We start from the raw sequence: 24,264 nt of genomic DNA, 5'->3' as shown, positions 1-24,264 counted from the left end.
GATCTTCCAACTATAAAACAAAATACCAGTGGGGGTCCACAATCCCATATGAAATGGGTTCTAAACAGATTGGCAGACTAGTAGATTATATTCAGCTCTGCACCCCACCCACTCGATCAGCTACTAAATATCTCACTTAAATAAGATTTGAATAAATTCTACAATTCTATTTTGAAATGCAGATGTACCCAACACAATCAGCTGGGAAGTTTGAACATCAAATCTAAAGCAAATGAGCCATCCAACACAATCAGCTGGGAAGTTTGATTATCCAATCTATAGGAAATGAGCCATTATCTGCTATGGAATTATAATGTCAAATTTAAATTTTTATCTTTTATATAAAAAGAATTTGTAAAAAAAAATGTTTTGATAAGCATTATGTTATCAGATCTTGTTTACTAACTGGAAAATAATTTTTTCGCAATACCAAACTCCCAAATTTGTAACTGCAACAAATTTCCTTCATGTTTATAAGAACATACAGAACAAAAATTCCTAGTTGGCTTCATATCTGGTGACAAATAGATACAGGTCCTAAATATGCCATCAACATGCCTGGTAATAATTCATTAATAAATGCTCAAATTATTCTGACACATCAAACAAATGCTGCTAAAAATTTTCTTAATTTTCTCTAGCTTATTTTTCATTTATGAATTTGGAATTCCTTCCCATGGGAAATGATAAACATTCAGTGTTCCCCAGTCACCCAGTGTAGGCAGTAAAACAGGTGGAATCACTTCCTAGAACATTGTGCAGAGTGTGTTGAAATCGTTTTCCTCTCTCTCATCCTCTCCCTTTCTCCCTCTCCTTTGTCTTCTTGTTTTTAGTGTAATATGTTCACTTAACATATTACCCAGCAAGGCCAATATCTATGTATAGTTAAAACATGCATCACAGGAGGGGGCGTTAATAATATTGTACTAATTTGTGTCCAATCCTATTGTCTTTTTTTATTGGCAATAAAATATATTTAAACTTAACTGAAAAGTTTTGATATTTTTGTTGCCTTGTAGTATAGCTACATCATGTACACTACAGAACATTAGATTTATATATACATTCCTACTAATATGTCAAGCTGAAGTCCTGTAGATTTTCATGTAAGTCCAGAAAATTTTGTAACTTTGCATTGATTGAAGTGTTAAAATAAAAGACATTTTCAAATATAGGTGAATTGAGTAGTAATATCTTCAGTTGGTCCTTAATATTATTCCCACAGTGCTCAAATTGTTTATGTTCACACAATAAGATATCACTATTACCAGAAGTATTCATGTAAAACATACAAAACCAGGGTTATCTTCAAATGCACAAATTTAGGTACCAGACAGAAGTGGGACAGAAGTGGGGCAGAAGTGGGACAGAAGTTGGACAGAAGTGGGACAGAAGTGTACATTGTTGAGTTCTGGTGTTCAATATTAAGACAATACTAATGTACAAATATATCTATTGTTCTTTATGTGCATCATCAACAAAACAAGGGTGCAATATGAGTTATGAATATACATCATTGTACGTAATGTATTAACATTGAGACATCTGTAAGGGAAGGGAGGTATAAAATACAACAAGAACAGCAGGTGTTTCAACAGTTAAGCAATATTTATTTCATCATATTTCAATGATGTAACACATGTTTGTTAAAATCTCCACTGATATTTACTTATCACAAGTAAGATAAGAAGTTCTTTAAACTACATAAAACTGAATAACACTCGGTCTTAAAAATAAAATCAAAGATGGAGTTGTCTTTCTTTATTTCATGTATACCCAACTTAGGTAATCCTAACAAAATCTTAACAATATCTTAATCAACTATCTGTTTAAGAAAACTGAACACAATTGAATAAATCTTGTCTGTAGATATAGTTTAATTCATAAGAAACACATAAATATAGCAATGTTTTAGATATACTCCATCCCCAAACCTTTAAATTTCAAATGTAATCAACTGTGACGTTTAACCCGTCAGCCTTGACCTCTGACTACCAAAATCTAATCAGGCGTAAAATTTAATGTTATGAAATTATGGTGTGAATATGAATTTAATCTGTGAACAGGTTCAAGAGATATCTTGTAAACATGCTTTTTATTTCAAATGTTGGAGAGTATGACCTTTGACCTTGACCTATGACTATCAAAATTTAAAAAGTTAATGGTGTGGTACTTGTATGTTGTGAATATGAACTAAATGAATTAAGGGGTCTATCTAAGATATCTTGCACACAATCTTTTATTTCAAAAGAGGTCTGGTGTGACCTTTGACCTTTTAACCTTAGACAATGACCACCAAAATCCAGTCAGATGTAGAATGTGTGGTTTGGTGTTTTGATTGTAATATAAATTATATCTGTCAAGGGATGTATGAAATACCTGGCAAACAAACTTTGTACTACAGACATTTGTACAAACAAAGCAAATATTACCCCTCTTTTACTGAGTGGGGAATATAAAGACAGTGCCTTAACGACAGAAACATCTACATTAATAGCACAAATAAGGCCTTAAATCTACATCTGATGTAAAATTCAAATATATTTCATTTCTTTAACAACAATCATCTTAGAGTCAAATGTTATAATAGTAAAGGTATGACACCTGGGACTCCAATCTCATAGTTCTCATTAATTACCCCAACATAAAATATACTGTAGGACTCCAACACAATGTGCATAATGCATGTATGTACACATGTAGTACACCCCAAAAAAAACTAATCATACCTCAGAAAGTGATCACTTTTCCAATTAAAAAATAATCAATCTAATTTAATCAAAATAATAACAAGCACTTTCAGCGAGAACCACAACAGTATCATAAAAGTTACAAACTTGAATTAACGAGGACCATATTTTTAATCTAACAGCTATCATTATTACAAAGTGACCATGGTCATCTAAGTACAGGTAAGAGTATGACAAAAGAGATTTTATTACTGACAGACACTTATACATTTAATCTTTAAATACTTGCATCTCCAAAATACATTGATGTCCGGATATCAGAGAAATCACATCACACTGCCTTTCTCATTATAAATCAGTCTCCCACTTCAACGACACCCAAAAGTTCCTCTTGCAGTAGCACTACTGATGTAGACATTCAGACGAACACTTATGTACTTTTACAATCATTGATCATGGTGATTTATTTTTTCTGCTATATATCTGTCATTCATTTCACTTCATCAAAACAATCGGATCATCTCACACATCATCAGAACACTGACATTCATTGGTGAAACAACACCTAGAGATAGGAGGAGTCACAGAGATGGAAAACTTCTAACCAACCATCGTCCCACTTCATCTGTACTCTACTACCAGTCACCTCATTTTTTTGCTGTGGTCAATCACTCGTAAAGTAAACTGTTCACTTTGTTTTTACTGAGGTCATCTGTCACACTTACAACAGCCATATCATCTACCCAAATGTCTCTTCATTTTTACTGTGGTCAAACACTGGTAGCCTCTTTTCAGCCTTGTCTCGACTACATATTAATACTTTATTTTAGGTGTCCACTGGTTGACTCATTTTTTCAACAACATACTTCGGAAGTCTGCGTTGCTCATCCCCGTGGTGCTCTGACTATTTGTACTTTCCCCATTACTCTTTGTTCTGCTAGCACTGTCTTGATCGTTTGAAGTTTTCACAGGTCCTCCACTCACTGCAGGTTTTTTCACGGATCTAGGCAACAACATTAGCTGTGTCCTTGCTTTTCCCCGCCTGATAAGATAAACAAGGTTGTACAAAATACAACTAAATATGATTTATCAATTGTTTGTTTTTTCTTGTAAAATTTCATTTTAACAAATATCAACTGTCCTAAACATCTCCATTCAGATTATATACATTCTAATTTGACAAAAATGAAAATATCCTGATAAGTTAAGCTGTGGTCTAAAAGATTCCAGATGATGTAAGATTTATTGACAAAGAAAAGAAGAGAATGAGTTCTAGTTTTATTTAAAGAATTTAGACTATAGTATAGCTAGAAATCAGCCATATTTATACTCCATTTAACTATTTTAAGAAAAGGAAATGGATTGTACAAAACCTACGTCTCTGTCTCTTTTTTGCCGGATCCAAGAGAAGGAGTATAGACTTGGTCATCGCGTTCATTGAGTGGAGTTTTACGACTTGGGGGATTGCTTATGCTGACAGAAATGGTGTGATCACCGATTATCATTCCATCTGTCTTCAGTACCGCCTGTGCTGCATCTTGCTGTCAACAATGAACAATTGGAACTCAATGTGAATTCAGGGATAGATTTGATTCACCATCACCTTTCTATATTTTGTGAATCTTTAAAATTCAAACTTTCAAAATGCATTAATCCTTAAATGTTGGACAAATAAAAAATATTTTTATATTAAGAAAATCTTTGTCCTCAGTGAATATTTGAATTCACCAGACAAATACATGCTCATCTTTACATGATACACCAATAATTTTCTTTTACATTACATAATTAGCGATGGTTTCTCTGTGTGATATAATTATATCTGAAGTTAAATTCTGGAGTTTTAAGTGTAAAGGTGACAGACAGAAACAGTGAAATCAAAAGTTTTAATGCATTTCTTTGTTTATCCTGCAATAAGGGACTCGACATATATAGTTTTTACATACTGGTTAGTGTGTTACCTTTACCTTATTGTACTCAGACTGAACACTATGGCAATGTTATTTAATATCAGATTTTATTTATCCCTGCTATAAAAACAGTTTACTATCAATAAACTGAAATTCAAAATATACAAAATTTACCTGATATCAATGTTATATTGATCATGAAAAAGTAGCCTTCAGTTTAACTCACCTCATCTGTATACTCCACATATGCTAGTCCCTTGGGGGCCCCACTCTTGTATGTCACTATTCTCACATCCTTTATCTGACCATGCTGTAACGGTATACCAAAAAATCTAATCAAGTGTAGAAATAGATAGTGTGACAATATGGTGTGAACACCAACTACATCTGTCCTGGGGTTCATGAAATAACAGGCAAACAAGCATTTAAATGTTTAAAACCCTGGACTGGTAGGATATCACAGTTAAATTATGTGGACATATTGTGCTGTAAACAGGTAGTTTGATGTTTCTGTAAGTGTTCTGTCACTCCTTTTCAGTTTTGAACAGCATGTGACAGCCCTTGCCAATGTTATTCAGTGAGCTAGCTGCAAGTTGCTATAAGGAGAGCATGCCTAAAAATTACCTAAGCTGTTGATGGAGCAAAATGTCAGGAAAAAAAACTAACTAACTATTCACAGGTAAAAAAGTCTCAACAATTTGAGAATTTGAAAAAAAAAATGAAATATGGGAAGAAAAGAGTTAAAAGGAATTATTGGTACGTTAGCAAAATTTCCCCTTTTTGGCTCCCCCTAAAGCCCCAAGGAACTGAGAACCAATCCTAAAATAAACTTTGTTCCGCTTCAATGAAGAATACTTCTGACCAAATTAGGGTGATATCTAATCGTTTCTAGTGGAGAATCATGATATTAAGGAATTTGCTCTATTTCCCCAATTTTGCCCTGCCTTTCCCTCCCTAATGGGCCAGAATCTAGTGTTAACACACAAACTGATTCTGGTTTACCCAACAATGCTTCAGACAAAATTTGGGAATTATCCATTCATTCCAACAGGAAGAGTATGATTTTAAAGAAGTTGCTCTGTTGCCCCTAGTGGGCCTTCCTCTTCTGCCCCAGGGGACAGAGACCCACCATTTACCTGGAATACAAAAACTGATTTCCCTTCATCCAATAACGTTTCATACTAAATTTGGAAAATTCCAAACATTCCTACAGGAGGAGTAGGATTTTAAAGAATTTGCTCTATTGCTCCTCGTGGGCCCCTCCCCTCCTGCCCCAATGTACAGAGACCCATCATTTAAACAAAATTGATTCCCTCTTCACCCAATAACTCTTCAGACTAAATTTTGGCAAAATCCAATCATTCCTACAGGAATAGGATTTTTAAAGAATTTGCTCTACTTCCTCTATTGGGCTCAGCCCCTCCCACCGCAGGAGGCTAAGATCCATCATTTATACACTTCACATTTATATACTTCACCTAACAACACCTCAAACTACATTTGAGCAAAGCCCAATCATCACTATAATTTTCCCTTTTGGACCCCATCCCACAGGCCCCTGCTAACCAGACCCACCATTAATAACAAATTTGTTCCCATTTCCCTTGGGATGCTTCTGACCAAATTTGGTCAAAATCCTGAGAGTCGTTTATGACTAGTAGCAATCTGTATGAAAAAGTTGACGAACAGATGGACAAGACACCGCGTTATATTCATCAGCTTACTTGACCCTTTGGGCCATGTGAGTTAAATACATGAGTCTCTTTATAAAAATAACTGTAGTATATTAAAGTTTTCATGTGTGAAAATAATAGTAACACAAAAAATGTCACTGAATAAAAAAATTGGCAGCACAAGTTTCAGCTGTAAAACAGCTTAGAACCTAGAATCCCATTACTTCCTGTATCATTTCCGTATCATTTCATGTTCCATTTAACAAACAGTTTGTACTACACAGCATGCTGAGTCAGGAAGAGAATTATCAATTGTTTCATCCTGGTGATGTTACATAAATAATTAGATTTTCTGGTTATAGAACATTCAGACAACCCATTACAATCTATGATACACATGATGATACCATAAATAGGCTAGACATACCAATCAATGTCTACTGAATTTCCTTGTTATGATTGAGTTAGTATGTCCTGGTTATATTGCACTTAACCACTGAATGATCATCAGGTTGCATTTATTGTCATTATCAATGTAATCTTGTGGCAGATTTATAAAATGACATCCAATAGATTTTTACGACTTCTTGATTACGTTTCTGTATCTAAAGTTTCATTCATATTAATGCCAACTATATCCTGAAAACCATTTGAGAGTTATGTTTACATTTCCCAAACTATCTAACATTTCTCCATCTATGTCATAAAGGAAGAAGCATCATGTTCTAAAATGTATCAAGAGTTTGAGGTTATCTGTTTGTTTGTTCATGGAGTGATCTGACTAAGTCATCTGAAAGCCAGGGCAATTTTGAGGCCATGTCTCCCTGAAGCTGGTAACGTCCTTGTTGAACAACATGTAAGAGACCTGCCACATACTATACAGATCGATTTGTATAAGGAAAACCAAATTAGAGTCATTTTCAGAGGACAGCAAGGTTTGTGATTGATCAGAAAGTATGGTCAGCTTTAGTAATCAGTCATAATTATGACTGGACAGCAACAAAATAGGACAAGCCATTTGTGATTTGTCAGGAAGTCTAATATCAGCTTAAGAAGTTAGCACACTCCGTTATTGATCATGAGAGGGCCAGCTTTATTAGTCAGCAAGGTCTGGGATTGGTCAGGCAGTCTAGAGTCAGTTTTAGCAGTTAGCAAGGTATGTGATTGATCAGGAAGTCTGGGGTCATCTTAGTAGTTAGCAAGGTCTGTGATTGTCAGGAAGCCATAGATCAGCTTTAGCAGTTAGCAAGGTCTATGATTGATCAGCAAGTCTAGGGTCAGCTTGAGTAGTCAGCATGGTCTGTGATTGGATGGAAGTCTTGGGTCGGCTTAAGTACACAGCATTATTTGTGATTGGTCATCAAGTCTAGGGTCAGCTTTAGTAGTTAGCAAGGTCTGTGATTGGTCAGGAAGTCTAGGGTCAGCATGAGTAGTCAGCAAGGTCTATGATTGGTCAGGAAGTCTAGGGTCAGCTTGAGTAGTCATCATGGTCTGTGATTGGATGGAAGTCTTGGGTTAGCTTAAGAAGTCAACGATATCTGTGACTGGTTAGGACGTCTAGAGTCAGCTTTAGCAGTTAGCAAGGTCTATGATTGGTCAGGAAGTATAGGTTCAGTTGAAGTATTCAGCAAGGTCTGGAATTGGTAGCAATATCTGTGATTCGTCAGGAAGTTGAGGGTCAGCCTTTTTAGTCAGCAAGGTCTGTGAATGATTAAGCAGTCTTTGGTCAGCTTTTGTAGTAGACATGGTCTGTGATTGGTTAGGAAGCCTCTCTCAATCAAGATTTAGAGGATACTCAAATTGAAGTGAGGTTGGTGAAAGAGATTTGTTGTATTTAAACAAACTACTCGAGAACCAAAATAAAATTTGTGATAAAAGCCAAAAGTCTTACATGAAAATGGCAAAAAAAACAGACAAAATCAGTTATCATACTACTTTTTCAAGCTCTTAATCATTAAGTTAAAATATCAGACTCTTCAAGGTGTTTATTTCATTCCTTTTTTTTTAAAAATCTTTTTCTGTCTTTAACATCAAAAGTTGAAATTTTGCCATATCCTTGAATCTTGGACACAACTGAATAAACATGTCTTCACAATACAACTTACATATGTACATATGATAAGTGATACAGGATAGATGTGACAAGAATCACTATGGATAAGTAACACACAGTAGATTACAAGGAAAGGTTAATGATTGCCCTATTTCCTTACCGTTCCAAACATGACGTGTAGAGCGTCCTTAGTACAGGTAAAAGGGAGACCACTCACAAACAGTTTGTTCCTCTCCATACTGGTAGAATACTAAAAAGACCAGATTAAAAAGTGAAGCATTATTTCAGATCTATATCACTGTATGCTTTAAAGATCAAGTCCATATCTGTGCATCTGATTTAATGCTATATTTTTTCTCAAAGATTACCATTATCTTATCTCAATATTTTATGAAACAACCTCTGATACACCTATAGATCTTAGAGAGGGTAATGAGCAAAATCTACATGCAAAAACATTTTCTATCATACTGTTGGCAAGTAAAGTAATAAAATGCATGTTTGATAAAAAAAAATCATTATTTCATAAAGATATTCACTGTTTTTTACAAAATGATTCCTCTTTTTTGTTTTTAATCATTTTTACATTTTTGTCAATTTTCACACTTCTGTCTCTTTAAAGCTTGCATGTGTTGGGATGTAAATTATCATAATATTTCTTTCTAACAGTTAACAGTTATAAGTGAGACTGAAACAGATATTTAAATAAAATATGAACAGAAGATATATATATCATGTACTAACTGTGATTTATTGTAACAGAACTTACTCTAAACTAGTGTAATTTATTTAACAATACTTACTCTGAACTGTGCCTTGTTTTTGCCCTTCTCCTCATACTTTGAGACATACATTGGACGATTCTCCACCAACTTTCGGTCAAGCTTTATGGCATTCATTGCACCGAACTAGAACAGAAGTATCCCATACAGGATGGATTAAGTGGGTGGTCAGAGAGAGAGGTGGGGTGGGGTGGTGGGGGGAAACTAGGGTTTTCCCCCCAAGTACTCTGATTTCTTCCCACAGTAAGACCCCCTCGCGCACTTCCATCCGGGTCATCAAGATACAATTGTTATAATAATAATAGACTGATGAAAACAAATTTGTTCTTAAAAGTTTGGAAATTTTCTCCTCTCTTGCTTTCCTTTTATTTGCTCATAATTATAAGAAATTTGAGAACTCCTTTCAAGAAGTAGCAACAATAATCTCTAACTGTCAAATAAAAGTTCATTACCTGTCAGTATTTTGTTTTTCTTACAGTTCTAAAAATTGAAAAAAGGCCCATCCAGTACTTCTCAAGAAGTAGTGATAATAAGAATCGTTTAAGGACAGACAGATGGACCAGTATCCATAGACCACCTATGCAGGGCAATATGGCATCTCCAGATAACTGAAAATTTATTTACCTCGTCCTTAAACTCTATGTAAGCAAACCCTTTTGATTTGCCTTTGAAATTCTTTGCAATCCTAATGTCTGTAAGTTCACCACACTGAAAATAAAACAATAGTAAGTTGAAAAGAACATCTGTTTCAGGTGTGATTGAAAAGTAACTTTGATCTTTATTTCTTTCCACAGATTGGATGGATTTTACAGATATTACTGGTCATATTTATAGTATCTACCAAGTGACCATATCATTTTTTTCACTCCACACGAAAAGTAAAATTTAAGACAGGAAATAAAACCATATTCTTCCATCACTTTCTGAAAACTGGGTTGCAAAATTTGTTAAATACCATTTCATTATCTTTAAAGTTAGCACCTAAAACATATAAACCCAACTAGTTTTTAATATAATGTGAAGACTCAGTATCTAAACCATAAATCTTCAGAAGATCAATACTCAAAATCTTCTTCTTTAGTAAAGACGATTCACAGTTCATATAATAAAACAAATCAATTATTATCATAAATACATTCTAGTACAGTAACAGTTATGGGACCAAACTATTCACCATTTCAATGGATCAGTCTTATCAATGTTTACTATATCAGCAATATCATCATACCACAGAAATGTATACATCTGTTTTCTCAAAAATCTTACCGAAGAGAACAATTCACCAAGTTTCTCCTCGCCTATAGAAAAGTCAAGGTTACTGACAAAGGCTGTCCTGTTCTGCATGGCTGGGTCTGCAGTGAAGTCACCATCACCGCCATGCTGTCCTGTGGTGTCGGAATCTAAATGCAAAATGCAATATTACAACACCAAACAAAATGTCTTCAACTTATAAATTTTGTGTTTGACTCATGATTAAAGGAGGGATTTCAATTTAATTGATGTCTTCGGCTTTGTTTCTGAAAAATGATTATTTGGTGAATAATTAATTTAAAGTTAGGACAGAATTTTTTGTTTTTGTTTCATGCTGGTATAAAAGCACTAGTTTTTAAATCAGATTTTTTTCAAACCAACATCAAACTTAAAAAATATTCTGATCAAAGCTTAATCAATAATCAATTCCATTTCATTACACAGTTCTTTTCTGTAAATTGTATAAACATACCTAGTTTTGCTTTCTTTGCAGGCGTCTCTGACGTATTGTTTGATTGTTCTTTATAGCCTGGTGGAGGACCCATAGAACCAGGTTTTGGTCCTTTGAAGCCTGGTGGAGGACCCATAGAACTAGATTTTGGTCCTTTAAAGCCTGGCGGTGGACCTTGGGAGGTAGACTTTGGCCCCTTGAAGCCTGGAGGTGGTGGAACCTTAAAATCAACTGATTCTTCTAACTGTGAAACAGACAAGAATGTGACATTTAAACCTTTATCAATTCAAAACCATAGACTAATGTGAAATTTTAATTCTGAAGCGTGGCATCTGAAAAACACACACATATCTCTTTTCCTCCACCATGGGTCTGTTCAAAATAGGTTATGGCAATATATATCTTTGGTATGTTATGAATTTCTCATCAACTTGCATTTTAATGAGCGTTCATCACAACAAGTTTGTCAGGCATCATTTGATATAACACTATAAGAACACAGACTGAGAGGCACAACTTTTTGTAAATGCTGATAAAATTTGAGCAAATATATTGCTTTACCTTTCTTTTTTCTCCTTTCTTTTGTCCAACATTTTCTGAATCTTCCACATTTTTTTCTGGTTGATCTGTTAATCTTGATTTCACTCCTGAACTTTGTTCACCAGTTGACCTTTGACTCTGATCAGCCTCTGACCTTTGCTTGCCATGAAACTGATTGGTTCTTTGTTGATTTGTGCTTTTCTGACCCTTTTTCTGGATTTTTTTATCACTTTTCCCCTGCTTCTTTTGCTCCATAATAGCTGCCTCCTTCTCTGCTGCCTTTGAATACAATCCATCGGTTAGTTCTATCATCAACCATGTATTTCTTATTGTCAACTTCTCAACAGTGTAACGTGAAATAGACAAAGACAGATAATTGGTCATTTCAGTAATACATCTAATTTTCAAGGCAAATCATCTTCGTAATAATTCAAAGATTATGGCAACTTTTACTTGTGAATTTTGAAATTGCATATCTTGTCACCAGTGGATGCAGAAATATATCCAGTTACAAGTGAATGTAGTAGTAGATACCTTGTCACAAATGAAGGTAGAATGATATTTCTAGCCATAAAAAAATATAGAATTGTAGCTACACAAGAAGTTGAAATACATTCTAAAATTGTAACTACACAAGAAGTAGAGTGTAAAGTCACCCGTGAATGTTGAATTATGTATCTAGTCACCCGTGAATGTTGAATTATCTAAGAAAGTGTAAAAAAGTTAAAAAGATACCTGTTGCCGTCTCTCCATGATCCTTGCCATCTGTGCCTCACATTTTGTTACAGCAATGTCATAATCTTCCATGTTACCTGTTCAGTAACAATAATACATCCTCAATTAGACTGATGAACTTATATGTATATATAAACTTTTAATCTAGAGTAAAACAACTACAACACCTTCTGAGTTTGAGTTCTTCAATACATGTAATATATTGAGAACTAAAACTCTGAAGCAGTTTAGTTGTTTTACCCTGGGTTGATTATCACTATGACAAAAACACCCTGCATACCTTCTGGTATCAAGCTGAAGAGTATAGGGCACCTGGATCAGCCCGTAGATAAACCACAGCATTGGTTCTATCATTTATATTTTTGTCAACTTTTAAGATTTACAAACTTTTTTTGCAATGTACTGGTACCTTCTTCCCTTTCAAAATTGGTGTAAGCTTCTACTATGCTCTCCGGCCAGTCTGTAACAGAGTTGAGTGCCTTTGTCAGCACTTTCCTGCAATGTTTGTTGTTTCCATACATTCTGAAATGAGGAAAAATATTTGAAATGGTTGCATCCTATAGCCGATGTCTGGTAGTCTGACTTCTTGCAGGTTGTTACTCACCATAGAGTACTGATGACTGCCAGAAATCAAATTGTTAAAAAATCAAATAAATAAGCAAATTTCATCAGGCTGTTCTTTTGTTCCTCTGAGTGATATATATATCTGACCCGGTACAGAAAACCACACTGATAGTCATTTGATTTGAATGCCTTTGTTTCATAATGACAATAAAAGAAAAATTTTGAAAAATTAATTTTCAAATAATTTCAGAATGGTCAGGTAGTTTCATCAAAGCAAACAGTCACAGCACAATGAGGAAATTCTGTATACTAACGTCATAATTAAAATATTATAAAAATACCTCTCCATTTTGTAAAATTCAAGCCACATTGTAGCCTCGTTGCCGTGTCCTTCAGTCATGATCTCGTTCCATATCTCTCTAGCTTTTACCACATTCTTACAGAATTTTGCCTGCAGTGATAAACATAACCAGGTTAAGACTTTGTCAGCAATGATAAACATAACCAGTTTAAGACTTTGCCAACAGTAATAAACATAACCAGGTCAAGTCTTTGTCAGCAGTGATAAACATAACCAGTTTAAGACTTTGCCAACAGTAATAAACATAACCAGGTCAAGTCTGTGTCAGCAGTGATAAACATAACCAGTTTAAGACTTTGCCAGCAGTAATAAACATAACCAGGTCAAGTCTTTGCCAGCAGTGATATACAGTATGAGGAACAAGAAACAAACTCCTTATCAACATTGTTCTTGTCCTTAATTAAAAATATATATATATAGTTGATAACTATAGTGCTCATCATAGGAAAATTATTTTTACAAGCTTTAGAAAGGGCAGCATTGCAGAAACAATTTCTCCGTCTCTAAATAAACATATAAACTTTAAGTTACATGTGAAATTTGAAAAAAAATCATCCAGTACTTGTCCACTGGATAAATAAAGTTAATGTAACAGATGCAGGGCAATATGGAGGGTAAACCATATGATGTTGGTGATCTGAAAATATATTTGTCCAGTATTGCAATGTTCCAAAGTAAAGTTACCTCAATATTTGCTCAGCATTACCGTAATATTCCAATATAAAGTTACCTCAATATTTGCCCAGTATTGCCTTAATGTTCCAAATGGGTCACCATCTTCATAATCTGTAAGAAAAAACACACAACTATATTAGGAAGAACAGAACTCATTACCAAAGCCAAAGTTAGGTATGAATTTATATTTTCCTTTAACACTGATTTTATATATCAAGGCCTGAAATATCACCTTAATTTTGGAAAAAGGACTGCAAGAGTGACACAGAGCGCACAATATCTAAACACTGTCCTGTAGTCTTTTCTCCATTATCAGTTATGATGAAGATATAATAAAGATCACACCAGACCAATAAAATACATGTTTCCCATAAAATGTTCAAAGAAGCATACTGGCAGGCAGAACAATATACGCCTGTCCCATTCCAAAGAAATATTCAAGATTTGTTGTATAAAAAAGTATACAAGTATGAAAATGGTAATGATAAGTCAAATTGTCTGGAGGGAAAACAATGATAGATGTTTAAACTGAAAGAAATCTCTGGACAAATTCAAAATGCTGAAGAGAGCAAAGGGAAATAAACATTTTTGAAATGTTGAATTAAAACATTATTCAAGAGAACACAATCTCCTGTTGAGGTTTTTAAGTCTACAAAATTTTAATCAAAATGGTTGCAAACTGAAGATGATCAATACAATGGACAATAACTCATTCCAAAATTGTAAATTCACAATGCCAGTAAGTAAAACACAATCTCGGGTAACATCCATAAAGCCTACAAATTCCACAGAGAAGTTGATGAAAGTTTGAGGAAGGAGATCTCCTTGTAAAATTAAAATGCTAAAAATTCAAAGGGCAATAACTCCTTTAAAAAATTCTTGAATCAAAATGTGGTGTAGTAAATCACCACTTCATGTCAGAGTGCTTAAGCCTACCAAACTCATATGAAATTAATTGAAAACTGAGAGAACTGATCTACAGACAATATGAACATTACGAAAACAACAAGGGGCAGTAACTCTTTTCAAATACTGTCAAACCAAACTGACGCTCAGGAAAACACATCATGTCATAGTGATTAAGGCTACCAAATCTGAGAAGAAATTGATTGAAAACTCAGAGAGGTGATCTTTGGACAAGATTAGCTTTTCGAAAACAACAAGGGGCAGTAACTCCTCTGAATACCATTGAAACATGCTGCCTTTCAGGGAAATACAAATTCATGTCATGCTGGTGAAGCCTACCAAGTTTTGGGAAAGACTGATCGAAAACTGAAGGAGGAGATCTCCAGGCAATAAAAGTTTATGACAGATGGATGGACAGATGGATGTACAATACAATGGATGGAAATGCTGTATTGAGGCATTTGTCATGTGCAGGAGTATTTCTTCTGTATTTTTTTTTAAACATCTGCACATAATCTGATTGAATTGCAGTATCCCAAAGTTTGAATTACCAGCTAAGTGTTCAACAGCTCTCTCAAGTGTCAGACGAAACAGCTCCAATTCTTCTTCATGTTCTGAGGGTCAAAATAACAATATTAATAATATCCAGATTTGAATACAACATGTTGGCATAGATTACTAAACTATATCTAGTGGCACTCACAACAAATTGGCATATTTCTTTAACATGTAAGGTATGTAAAAAATAGTAGCTGAACAGCGTTTAAATATCAATGCTTTCTCCATCTCACCAATAAATACACAGCATTTGCAAATACAGATATCATATACAATAAGAAGCTGTTAATTTGATAAAGTGGTCAAGTCAGAAGAAAGGGAGACTCCACTTGCAGAATTGACAAATTGTATGCTAAGATGAGAATGAATTAAGAAAATATATCCTACTCTTTCAACATGAAATTGAGAAATCCTGAAAAGATTTTCCCATGTAGTAGTTCACACTCATTTCTTATAACCTTAAAAAGGAATTGAGATTTTGGACATAAAAAATGGTTTACGTAGCACAAACCTTACCAATGAGGTTTTGTTTATTACACAGCCACAGTCCATGTATTTGTAATAAGTGGGCTTTATTCATTTGAATAAATTTGTTACCTTCATCCCACATCCTACAGGCCCAATATCAGCACTCTGAGCCTTTTGGTTACTGAGAAGAAGTCGTTTACAGATTTACATATTTGACACCAAGTGGGTCAAGGTCATTCACTTGAACACATTTGCACTAAAACCTGACTGAAGTGCTTTATCAGCACTCTTGGACTTTTGCTTATTGAAAAAAGTTGTATATTTTCAATATAAGTTTTAAAGTCAAAATATAAACTTAGTATTTCATCAATAACTATCAATTCTGAGACTTTTGGTTGTTGAATTGTTTAAAAATTTCAAATATTTGACCCCTATGGCCTTGAAAGTGGGTCAGGTTTTTATTTGAACAAACTTGGTAGCCCTTCATCCCAGCATGCTACAGACCCAATATCAGCACTCATGGACTTTTGCTTATTGAGAAGAAGTCATTTGTATATTTTAACATATTTGACCCCTGTGACCTTGAAAGTGGGTCAAGGTCATTAATTTGAAAAAACTTTGTAGGGCTCCATTCCAGCATGCTATGGGCCAAGTGTTAGCCCCCTAGGCCTTCTAGTATTTGAGAAGAAGTTTTTTGAATGAGGACGAAGCACAACGCACGGCGCACTGCAGACGACAATGGCTAAAAAACATCCATTTTTCGTTCTTGTTTAAAATCTCGGAGTGGTAGTACACAACTCATTTCTTTCTGTTAAATGTTGGGAAGTGATCAAATGAAATGGTTTACGTAGCACAAACCTTACCAATGAGGTTTTGTTTATTACACAGCCACAGTCCATGTATTGTAATAAGTCCTATACAGACCTTCATCCCAGCCTGCTGTCATGTTCATCCAATGTTTACAATGATCTGTAAAACAATGCTATAAAAAATCATTCATTATCAAATAACTTCTAAATCAAAAATTATAAATAAGATATTACATCAATAACTGAAATCTGAAACCTAACTAATTCTTTTTAAAAATATTGGCAATATTTGTTCAATTTTTTTGTTTGAATCAGCCCCTATTCTTGTGGATACAAAGAGGTCTTATTCCAATCATTGGATTAAGAGTAATCATCAAATCAATGAAAATAAATCACCTACAGAAATGAATGATTTATTAAAGCAAACTTATTTCTAGGTCAAACAAAGGTAAAAAAAGAAATGTGACCTTTGATTTTATCATGAGGTTCTTGATGTCGTTCCATAGCAAGCATGTATTTGTGCCAGAGTTTTCCACACCAAGGACAGTTCCGAACAGATCGTTCATACACAGGTAGCACCACTGACTTGACCTTCAACTTCTCATCCTACACAACAACAGGTCATAGCTTTATACACAGTTTAAATACATAAGCATATGACATTGGTATTCATATGTTAACAGGTATGATTTTCCTACTCAGTATGCTGCTTTTATTTATTGATTAGAAGAAACCAAACAGTGGATATCTAGAAATATGTTGTAATGTAGCCTTCTACTTTGTTTCAAGTACTTTATACCTGAAAATTTTCACTTCTGTCTAATTTTAACCCTTTTCACCCATGAACAGCGGGACAAATAAAAGATAAGGGTGAAAATGTCTTACCCTTATATAATCCTTTTATATAATCCTAATAGGATGAAATGAGCATGAGGCAAATTTGTGTAATATGGTACATGGGCGAAAATATCCCATATACAGTATTCCTCAACTATCCCACATACAGACAAATTAGAGAGGTATCCTTAGAAGAACTTCTCCACATTATGACCACCTGAACAAGTTTATCTTCAGGTCATATATCTTGTTTTGCAGTCATTCAAAATATTTCAATCTTAGAAATATGATATTACTCTACGCTCAAAATTCTATTTAAGATAGAACCAATCTGTTCAGATGTCATACTCTACAATTAAATCACCATTTTTTTTAGAATTTTCTATTGCTGCTCATAGAAACCTCTGGGTAACAAATCACAAATCATCATACATTCATACACCTGTTTCTTAAACACCCTATGTGTCACAAAACATGTAGTGAAAATTTACACTGCTTAAAACCTCTATGTATTTAATACAAATTTCCCCACTTGTAGATTTCCATGTTTACAGTATACTGTACAAGCATGCTTTGAAGTGTTCATGAAACAGTACAAATGTAAGTTAAGATACCTACGTTTATAATCACTTGTATTTTAATTACTGATAACTCAAAGCAATATCAGAATGATTTATATACACATTTGGCAATTAAAACAAAATATTAGAAACCCTGAATGACTGACAATTCTAAATTTGCTTCATATTTGTCATTTGTATAGCAACTAGATGATGAGATCATGCAGCTCAAGATGCTTTATACCAAGTATTTAGTGTACTGAAGCCACAAGTCTGAGTTGAGACTATTTTCCTGTATGGCACGTTCAAACACACACTGTATGCGGGTTGGATCCCCCTCTTTCAGCTCAAATTCTATATAAGCCCTGTATTCCTCAAGTCTTGGTGATTCGCTGGATTCCTGTAACAACAGACCTGACCTTATCAATCAATCACAACAAACCATAATTCAATGTTTATAAAGTGTAATAACTATCAATAAATAACTTTGATAAGATTGTCATTCACATTCTTACATAGAAAGAGATATCATTCATGAACTCAACTTCTTGTACATCATACAGCATTCTTGTCACCTGAATACCATAACAGTTGTGATGCTAATTATGTAACATGTTTGTTGTAAGTGATCTTAAACCAGAACTCTCCCTCCACCCTGCAAAGTGAGCACATTACTTTCCAAAAAGGTGTGTTAACTCAACCCTCAGTCTGATATAGATTACGCACATCTACAATAAGGATTATAGCAAGCAAATATCGTTGAAATCAATTTAGCAGATTAGGAGTAGCCAGTACATCATTGTGTTTACAGACTGACAGACAACTTTGTTGCCAGGATATAACAAACAAAACAATTTGTACCACCACATTCAGTAATCTCGCCACAACATATCAACTGACCAATGACTCCTCCAGAGGTTTGATCCTGTCCAGTCTAGTACAGGCTTTTTTGTAGGTTTGTTCTGTATAGTTGTCTAACTTCTCCTGTAGCCAGTCGTGGTATTCACTGTAGGTCTCTGTCATATCTACAGCAGACACATTGTCAGCTCTTTATAATGTTACTAAACTATCAACATTTCTGAACAGCAAATCAGCCATTGTCCAGAAGCCATATCACATTAAAACAAATATTCACAAATAATTCTTCCTGTCACTGAATATTGTACACAAAGTGTGAAATAAGTCAATAGTGGATATGATAAACAACAGGTGTCAGGCAATGAAATAACAAAATTATTGTATCAAAAAATCTTTACCAATAAATCAATGTTTGCTTTCCTGAACAATATATAATCATCATGTTTAACAAACATAACTATTGTGTTACTGCTTCTGAACCTTTGAAACATATCAAACAGGGGAAAAGACAGTTGTCACTGAAACAGGGAGTTTATTTTCTGGTGACAGGCCTTTAAAATTTACCAAACAAAAGAATGAAAAGTTCTCAGTTAAAATAGATTAACCAAATTGGCCTTAAATGGATACCTGTTAAGGGTTAGTGTTCTCATTCCAATTAGTGGGGCCTGGAAAGAGTCCCACACTGTTATCGTTCATCACCTCCTCCCCATGCCAGGAGTGGGTAATTTGTGTGCCTTGAAAGTGGTATTCATTCCTCATGCTCCCTCTCTGACATAAACAGATAATTCATATTTTAACGGTGGGCTTTTTAACACTTACCAAACAAAGGAATGGACAGTTGTCGCTTAAAAAGGGAGTTCACTCTCTGGTGTTGGGCCTTGAACAAATCCTCCTGCTCTTGGGTGGCTACCTGACCAGGTTGTGGCTAAAACAATTATTACAGCATTAAACTTAATCTTGTCAAATTTTTTTTAAATTTCAAAATCATACTTGGCATTTTGTCATTTGATATAATAATGTATTTTCATAAATTTAGTCAATATGATAAGGTAAATTACATACCTAAAACTAATTGAATTTAAAAAAGTATTAGAACAATTTCTCACCATCGTAACAGGTCATTTCAAACTAGACATATTTCTCAAGCAATGAATTGCAAAAAAGAAATATGAAAGTTTGAAGTAGTTTTTTCATGGTTTTAACACAAATCTTTTGCAATGACATATATACTTAGAGACAGCAAATATTAACAAAAAATTATTTCATAACAAGCCCAAAATATCACAATAATGTAATTTTAATGTTTTTCCAAAATATGACATGTCACTCTTGATTATTTCAACTATCAAGAAGAAAACCTATTAATGATCACAAAATATGCAGCTTTCTAAAAATTCACCAACACCAGTAGATGGCATACACATAAAGTCAACAAAAGGCATATTAGGCAAAAGGAAGTTAATATGTAATTTTGAGTCAGAGATTGGAGTTACCCAACAGTATTACAGGACAAATAACTTTTGTTTGTTTTTGCATAGCACTAGTTAGGGGTGGGCTTATTGCAAGGCATGGGCTTTTTGTTGGATAAATATGGTTTAGAGACAACTTCTTTTAAAATAATATGCCTTAGACAGGTGCTTGCAAACTATATTATACCAAAATCATAACAATCTATATTTATATATTTACCAGTAAACCTGCCAGAATTGCATTCTCAAACTCACGGTAGGCCTCCCACAGGTAGGCCCCTCTAGTGACATGAAGTCCGGCAGCAGTCAGAGCACGCTCTGCCACAGCACGTATACGATCAATACCGCCCTTCAGGCCCATTCCTCCTATGGAGTACTGTACATACTCCAGCCAAATCTGTACAGCTTTAAACCAAACAAATCTGATAATGACTCTGTATAACACTGATAAATCACATCACATAAAAATCTCCATAACCAAAGGATACAAGATACATCAATAAAAGTTTCATAAACTTTGTTTAAAATAAAATTATAAAGATACAATGTATCATGTGATTGTGATATGCCTGACTACCTTAATGAAGCAACTTTACTTCCAGCATTGAAAATCTGACTGAGAGAAATCATTATGTTCCAGTTTTTAGCCATTCAGATCCAAAATCAAATTACCAGGAAGAACATTTTACATTGATACAATACATTTCACATCAAGGATAGACTTTTACTTTTATTTTTTTATTTTTTTATCCTTACACAGATAATCTTTGACTGCCCTCTCAAACAGCTGTTCAAGTTTACTTCTCTCGGTCTCCTCTGTGGCCAGTGGTATCTCATCTCGTAACCAGTCAAGCCAGAGCTCTGTAACACAAAGTTTTTCCAACTTATATTAATCACTCTTTTTGGTCTGGATGGAAGTGGGAGTAAACCGTAACACCCACGGAAAATCCATATGGTCGGGCATGTCTTTTCACATCCCGTTCCTGGAATCGAACCCGCACATTAAGGTGAAATGAGAGTGCGTTACCACTGCACTATCCGACTATCCAAACTTAGTTACAGAAGTAACTCAGTTACATAAAACAGGAAAGTAAACTTAGTTACATAAAACAGGAGAGGTAGTATAGTTACATAAAACAGGAGAGGTAGTATAGTTACATAAAACAGGAGATGCAATAGAGTTACATTGAAATAGTTGTAATTTCAGTTACAAGGAAGAAGGAGAGGTAACTCACTTGATGCAGTTTATTTACAAGGAAAACAGGTGTGGGTATATTAGTTACACAGAAACTGGACAGACATATTAGTTACATGAAAACAGGAGAGGTACAAGTAGCTTTGTTACATGGAAACATGAGTGGTATAAGTAGCTTTGTTATGTGGAAACTAGGGATGCAGCTTAATGATTGTGTGGTATATATTACCTTCTGTCAAAGGAAAAAGTTCACTCATCTTCTCTCTAGCATCCCTGAGCCGACCAAGCTCACCCATCTGGCGCAGAATCTTTATCAATTCTACGTGGGAGTCATACATATATGGGTTCTCCTCAATCTGTGAAGAAATTCAAATTACAACAGATTTAGAATATATTGCTATCAGCTCCTTACATTTATTTTCATATATTCACAAACAAGCAGCATGACTTAAGAAGCAAACATTCATGAGAGACCCAGCTGATTGACGCTATTGACAGTATTGCCAAGTCACTCATCCATGGGGAACAAGTAGGTGCATTTCTACTTAGCTTCTCCGTGTCTAATAAGATGTCACACCAATGCCTACTACACAAGCTTGACTGCTATGGGGTACAAGGGACCACATGGCTATGGATCAAAGACTTCTTAACAAAGAGGATGCAGTATGTCAATCTAGATGGTACAACCTCCAGCCATCCTTATGCCATTTTCAGAGTGCCATAAGGGACAGTGCTGGGGCCACTGTTGTTCCTAACCTACATCAACGATTTGCCAGATCACACCCAGTCAGATGCACGGCTGTTCTAGGATGACTGCCTGCTGTACAGGAGCATATCAAGAACAGCCAACACAAAACAGTTACAAGAGGACATTATGTCACTCCAATGTTGGGAACACCAGCGGTAAATGTGTACAGTGATTCATGTGACCAACAAGCGGCGCCCACTCTAGACAGGCTATCAATTACATGACCACTCTCTGGAGGAAGTTATGATCACATCTCTAAGACCAAGGCCATCAGAACCCTAGCACTCAGCAAGAGGAACCACCAGGGATATAAACATCATGTCCATAGCTTATCAGACAATGGTCCAGGCACTTTTGGATTAAGCCAGCACAGTGTGGGATCCATACCAACCAGTCCAAATCAAGACTCTCAAGGGGGTCCAAAGGAGGGCAGCCGGTTATGTAACAGGCAATAACAAGGACCGTAGCCCAAGGTGCATTAAAACCATGGTGCAGGATCTTCAATGGAACACTCTTGAACATCACCATAAAACATCCAGGCTTGTCATGATGTTTAAAGTCATCCTTAACTAAGTGGACATAGAAAGAGCAAGATACTTGATACCAGGTGACAGCAAGGAGTGAACTTAAATTCTAACAGCCAACAGAATCACAGGAAATATCCCACAAATCCTTAATAGCTGCTTACGACAATTACAGCAGCATGCTCAAGTCAGCTGTAGATGTTATAGTTTGATCTGTTTTCAAATTGCAAATACTGCCAGAAGAGTTTTAGCCATACTCCTCATGCGCCAGTGCATATTTACACCCCCTCCCCTCAGGAAGAAGAAGCTGCACCGTGCCAAATTCTTTACAATTCATGAAGAAACAACCAATTAACCAAACTCTCTGTGTGTTTTATCTTTCTTGAAACTTTCAACAGAATGTCATTATGGCATTGAAGCTTCATTCTGCATTATTGTCGAACCTTGTAGTCATATCAATACTAGAAATTTGAGTTGTGTATGTTTATCTTTGCTTTGGTTTAGCTTTCATTTTGACTATGGTATCTTGCTTTAGGAAGTCTATGTGCCATGTGTGTGGCTTTGGTTTGAAAATGTCCAGAATTTTATGAGTGTAATAACTCTGATCCTGCAGTACATTATGTACATCCTGTACATCACCCCTATTTTTGGTACTTCCAAAATAAATATTTTGAGTACTTTTAAAAATGTTTGGTGTATTTAATTATGTGCTTTATGGTGTTTTGTCATTAAATAAATATTGAACATTCCGTTGCTGAAAAACTGCTCGCTCAAAAAATGACACTCTAGCTGTGTAAACCATTTTGCAGTTACCGAACCGACTTTTGTAAGTACCGAAACAACTGGGTGCCGAAAAATCTTGGTGCCGAAATGACTAGAACAGGTAGTGTCTCAATCTGTTTAGTATAGTTGGTTAATATTGCGATTTAACATGACCTATCGTATTTTATTATCATACGAATTAAATAGGTGTCAGCGCCCGGGTTACAGTTGTAACAGTTTACCAGGGTTACACAGTCAACGCACAAGGACACGTTATAGTATGCATCTACGTTGTCAATGTTAGTACGCCAGTTGACGATACATGTAGCACGATTACCTTTTGCAAGAGGTCTTGCACTTTCAACTCATTTTGAATGCCTTCGTTGTCCTCGCTGTCACTAACCGAAGAATCAGAGTCTGAACTGTCCTCATTGTCACTTTTCATTTCTTCATCTCGGTTGTCGTCGTCACCCACTTCTCCTTTATTAATTTCGTCTGTTATCATTGTATTTTCACTTTCCTCATGGTCCGCCATTGTGTTTTCAAACGTGCAACTAACGAAACTTCAAATTGAAGAGTTCTGTCGGTCAGTAGACGATATTAATACAGTCCGGGGGAGCCCGGCATAGATTTTACAACAGTCCGTTGAGCAATGTTATAATTAAAACTTCACTTCGTGCACATCTGATAGGAGTATTGAAAATATTTGTCCGTATTTTTGTTCAATTTGAAAAACTGCTTTTGATGTATTATTAGGCTTAATGAAGTATGAAAATAAAATCGTAAAAAGTCGTATTTTTAAAAAAAAAATCACCTGGCATTGACAATGATATTGATTAGCAGTAATGTCGCTCTGTACACAAATTTTATAAAATGACAATATTA

General features: G+C 35.0%; 1 protein-coding gene across 1 annotated transcript; it reads right to left on the bottom strand.

The window, feature by feature from the left end:
- Nucleotides 1-1,637: 1,637 nt before the first annotated feature.
- LOC132550148 (squamous cell carcinoma antigen recognized by T-cells 3-like) lies at nt 1,638-23,914 on the bottom strand. Its single transcript, XM_060214164.1, has 23 exons — nt 23,717-23,914; nt 21,575-21,701; nt 20,907-21,011; nt 20,371-20,555; nt 19,501-19,606; nt 18,724-18,848; nt 18,068-18,223; nt 16,894-17,032; nt 16,542-16,586; nt 15,143-15,205; nt 13,741-13,796; nt 12,991-13,100; nt 12,495-12,607; nt 12,086-12,162; nt 11,372-11,629; nt 10,832-11,054; nt 10,375-10,508; nt 9,733-9,816; nt 9,130-9,234; nt 8,487-8,576; nt 4,827-4,910; nt 4,068-4,231; nt 1,638-3,732 (listed from the first exon to the last, which is right to left on the bottom strand). Exons 1-23 carry the CDS (start codon nt 23,912-23,914, stop codon nt 3,537-3,539), a joined length of 2,943 nt encoding a protein of 980 aa, XP_060070147.1. The 3' UTR covers nt 1,638-3,536.
- Between the last annotated feature and the right edge of the window lie 350 nt (nt 23,915-24,264).

Source organism: Ylistrum balloti, unplaced genomic scaffold (genome assembly GCF_031769215.1).
Source record: "Ylistrum balloti isolate Yb309-2 unplaced genomic scaffold, AGI_CSIRO_Ybal_v1 Utg370104, whole genome shotgun sequence".
Taxonomy (NCBI): Eukaryota; Metazoa; Mollusca; class Bivalvia; order Pectinida; family Pectinidae; genus Ylistrum; species Ylistrum balloti.
This window is presented reverse-complemented; position numbering and strand designations above follow the sequence as displayed.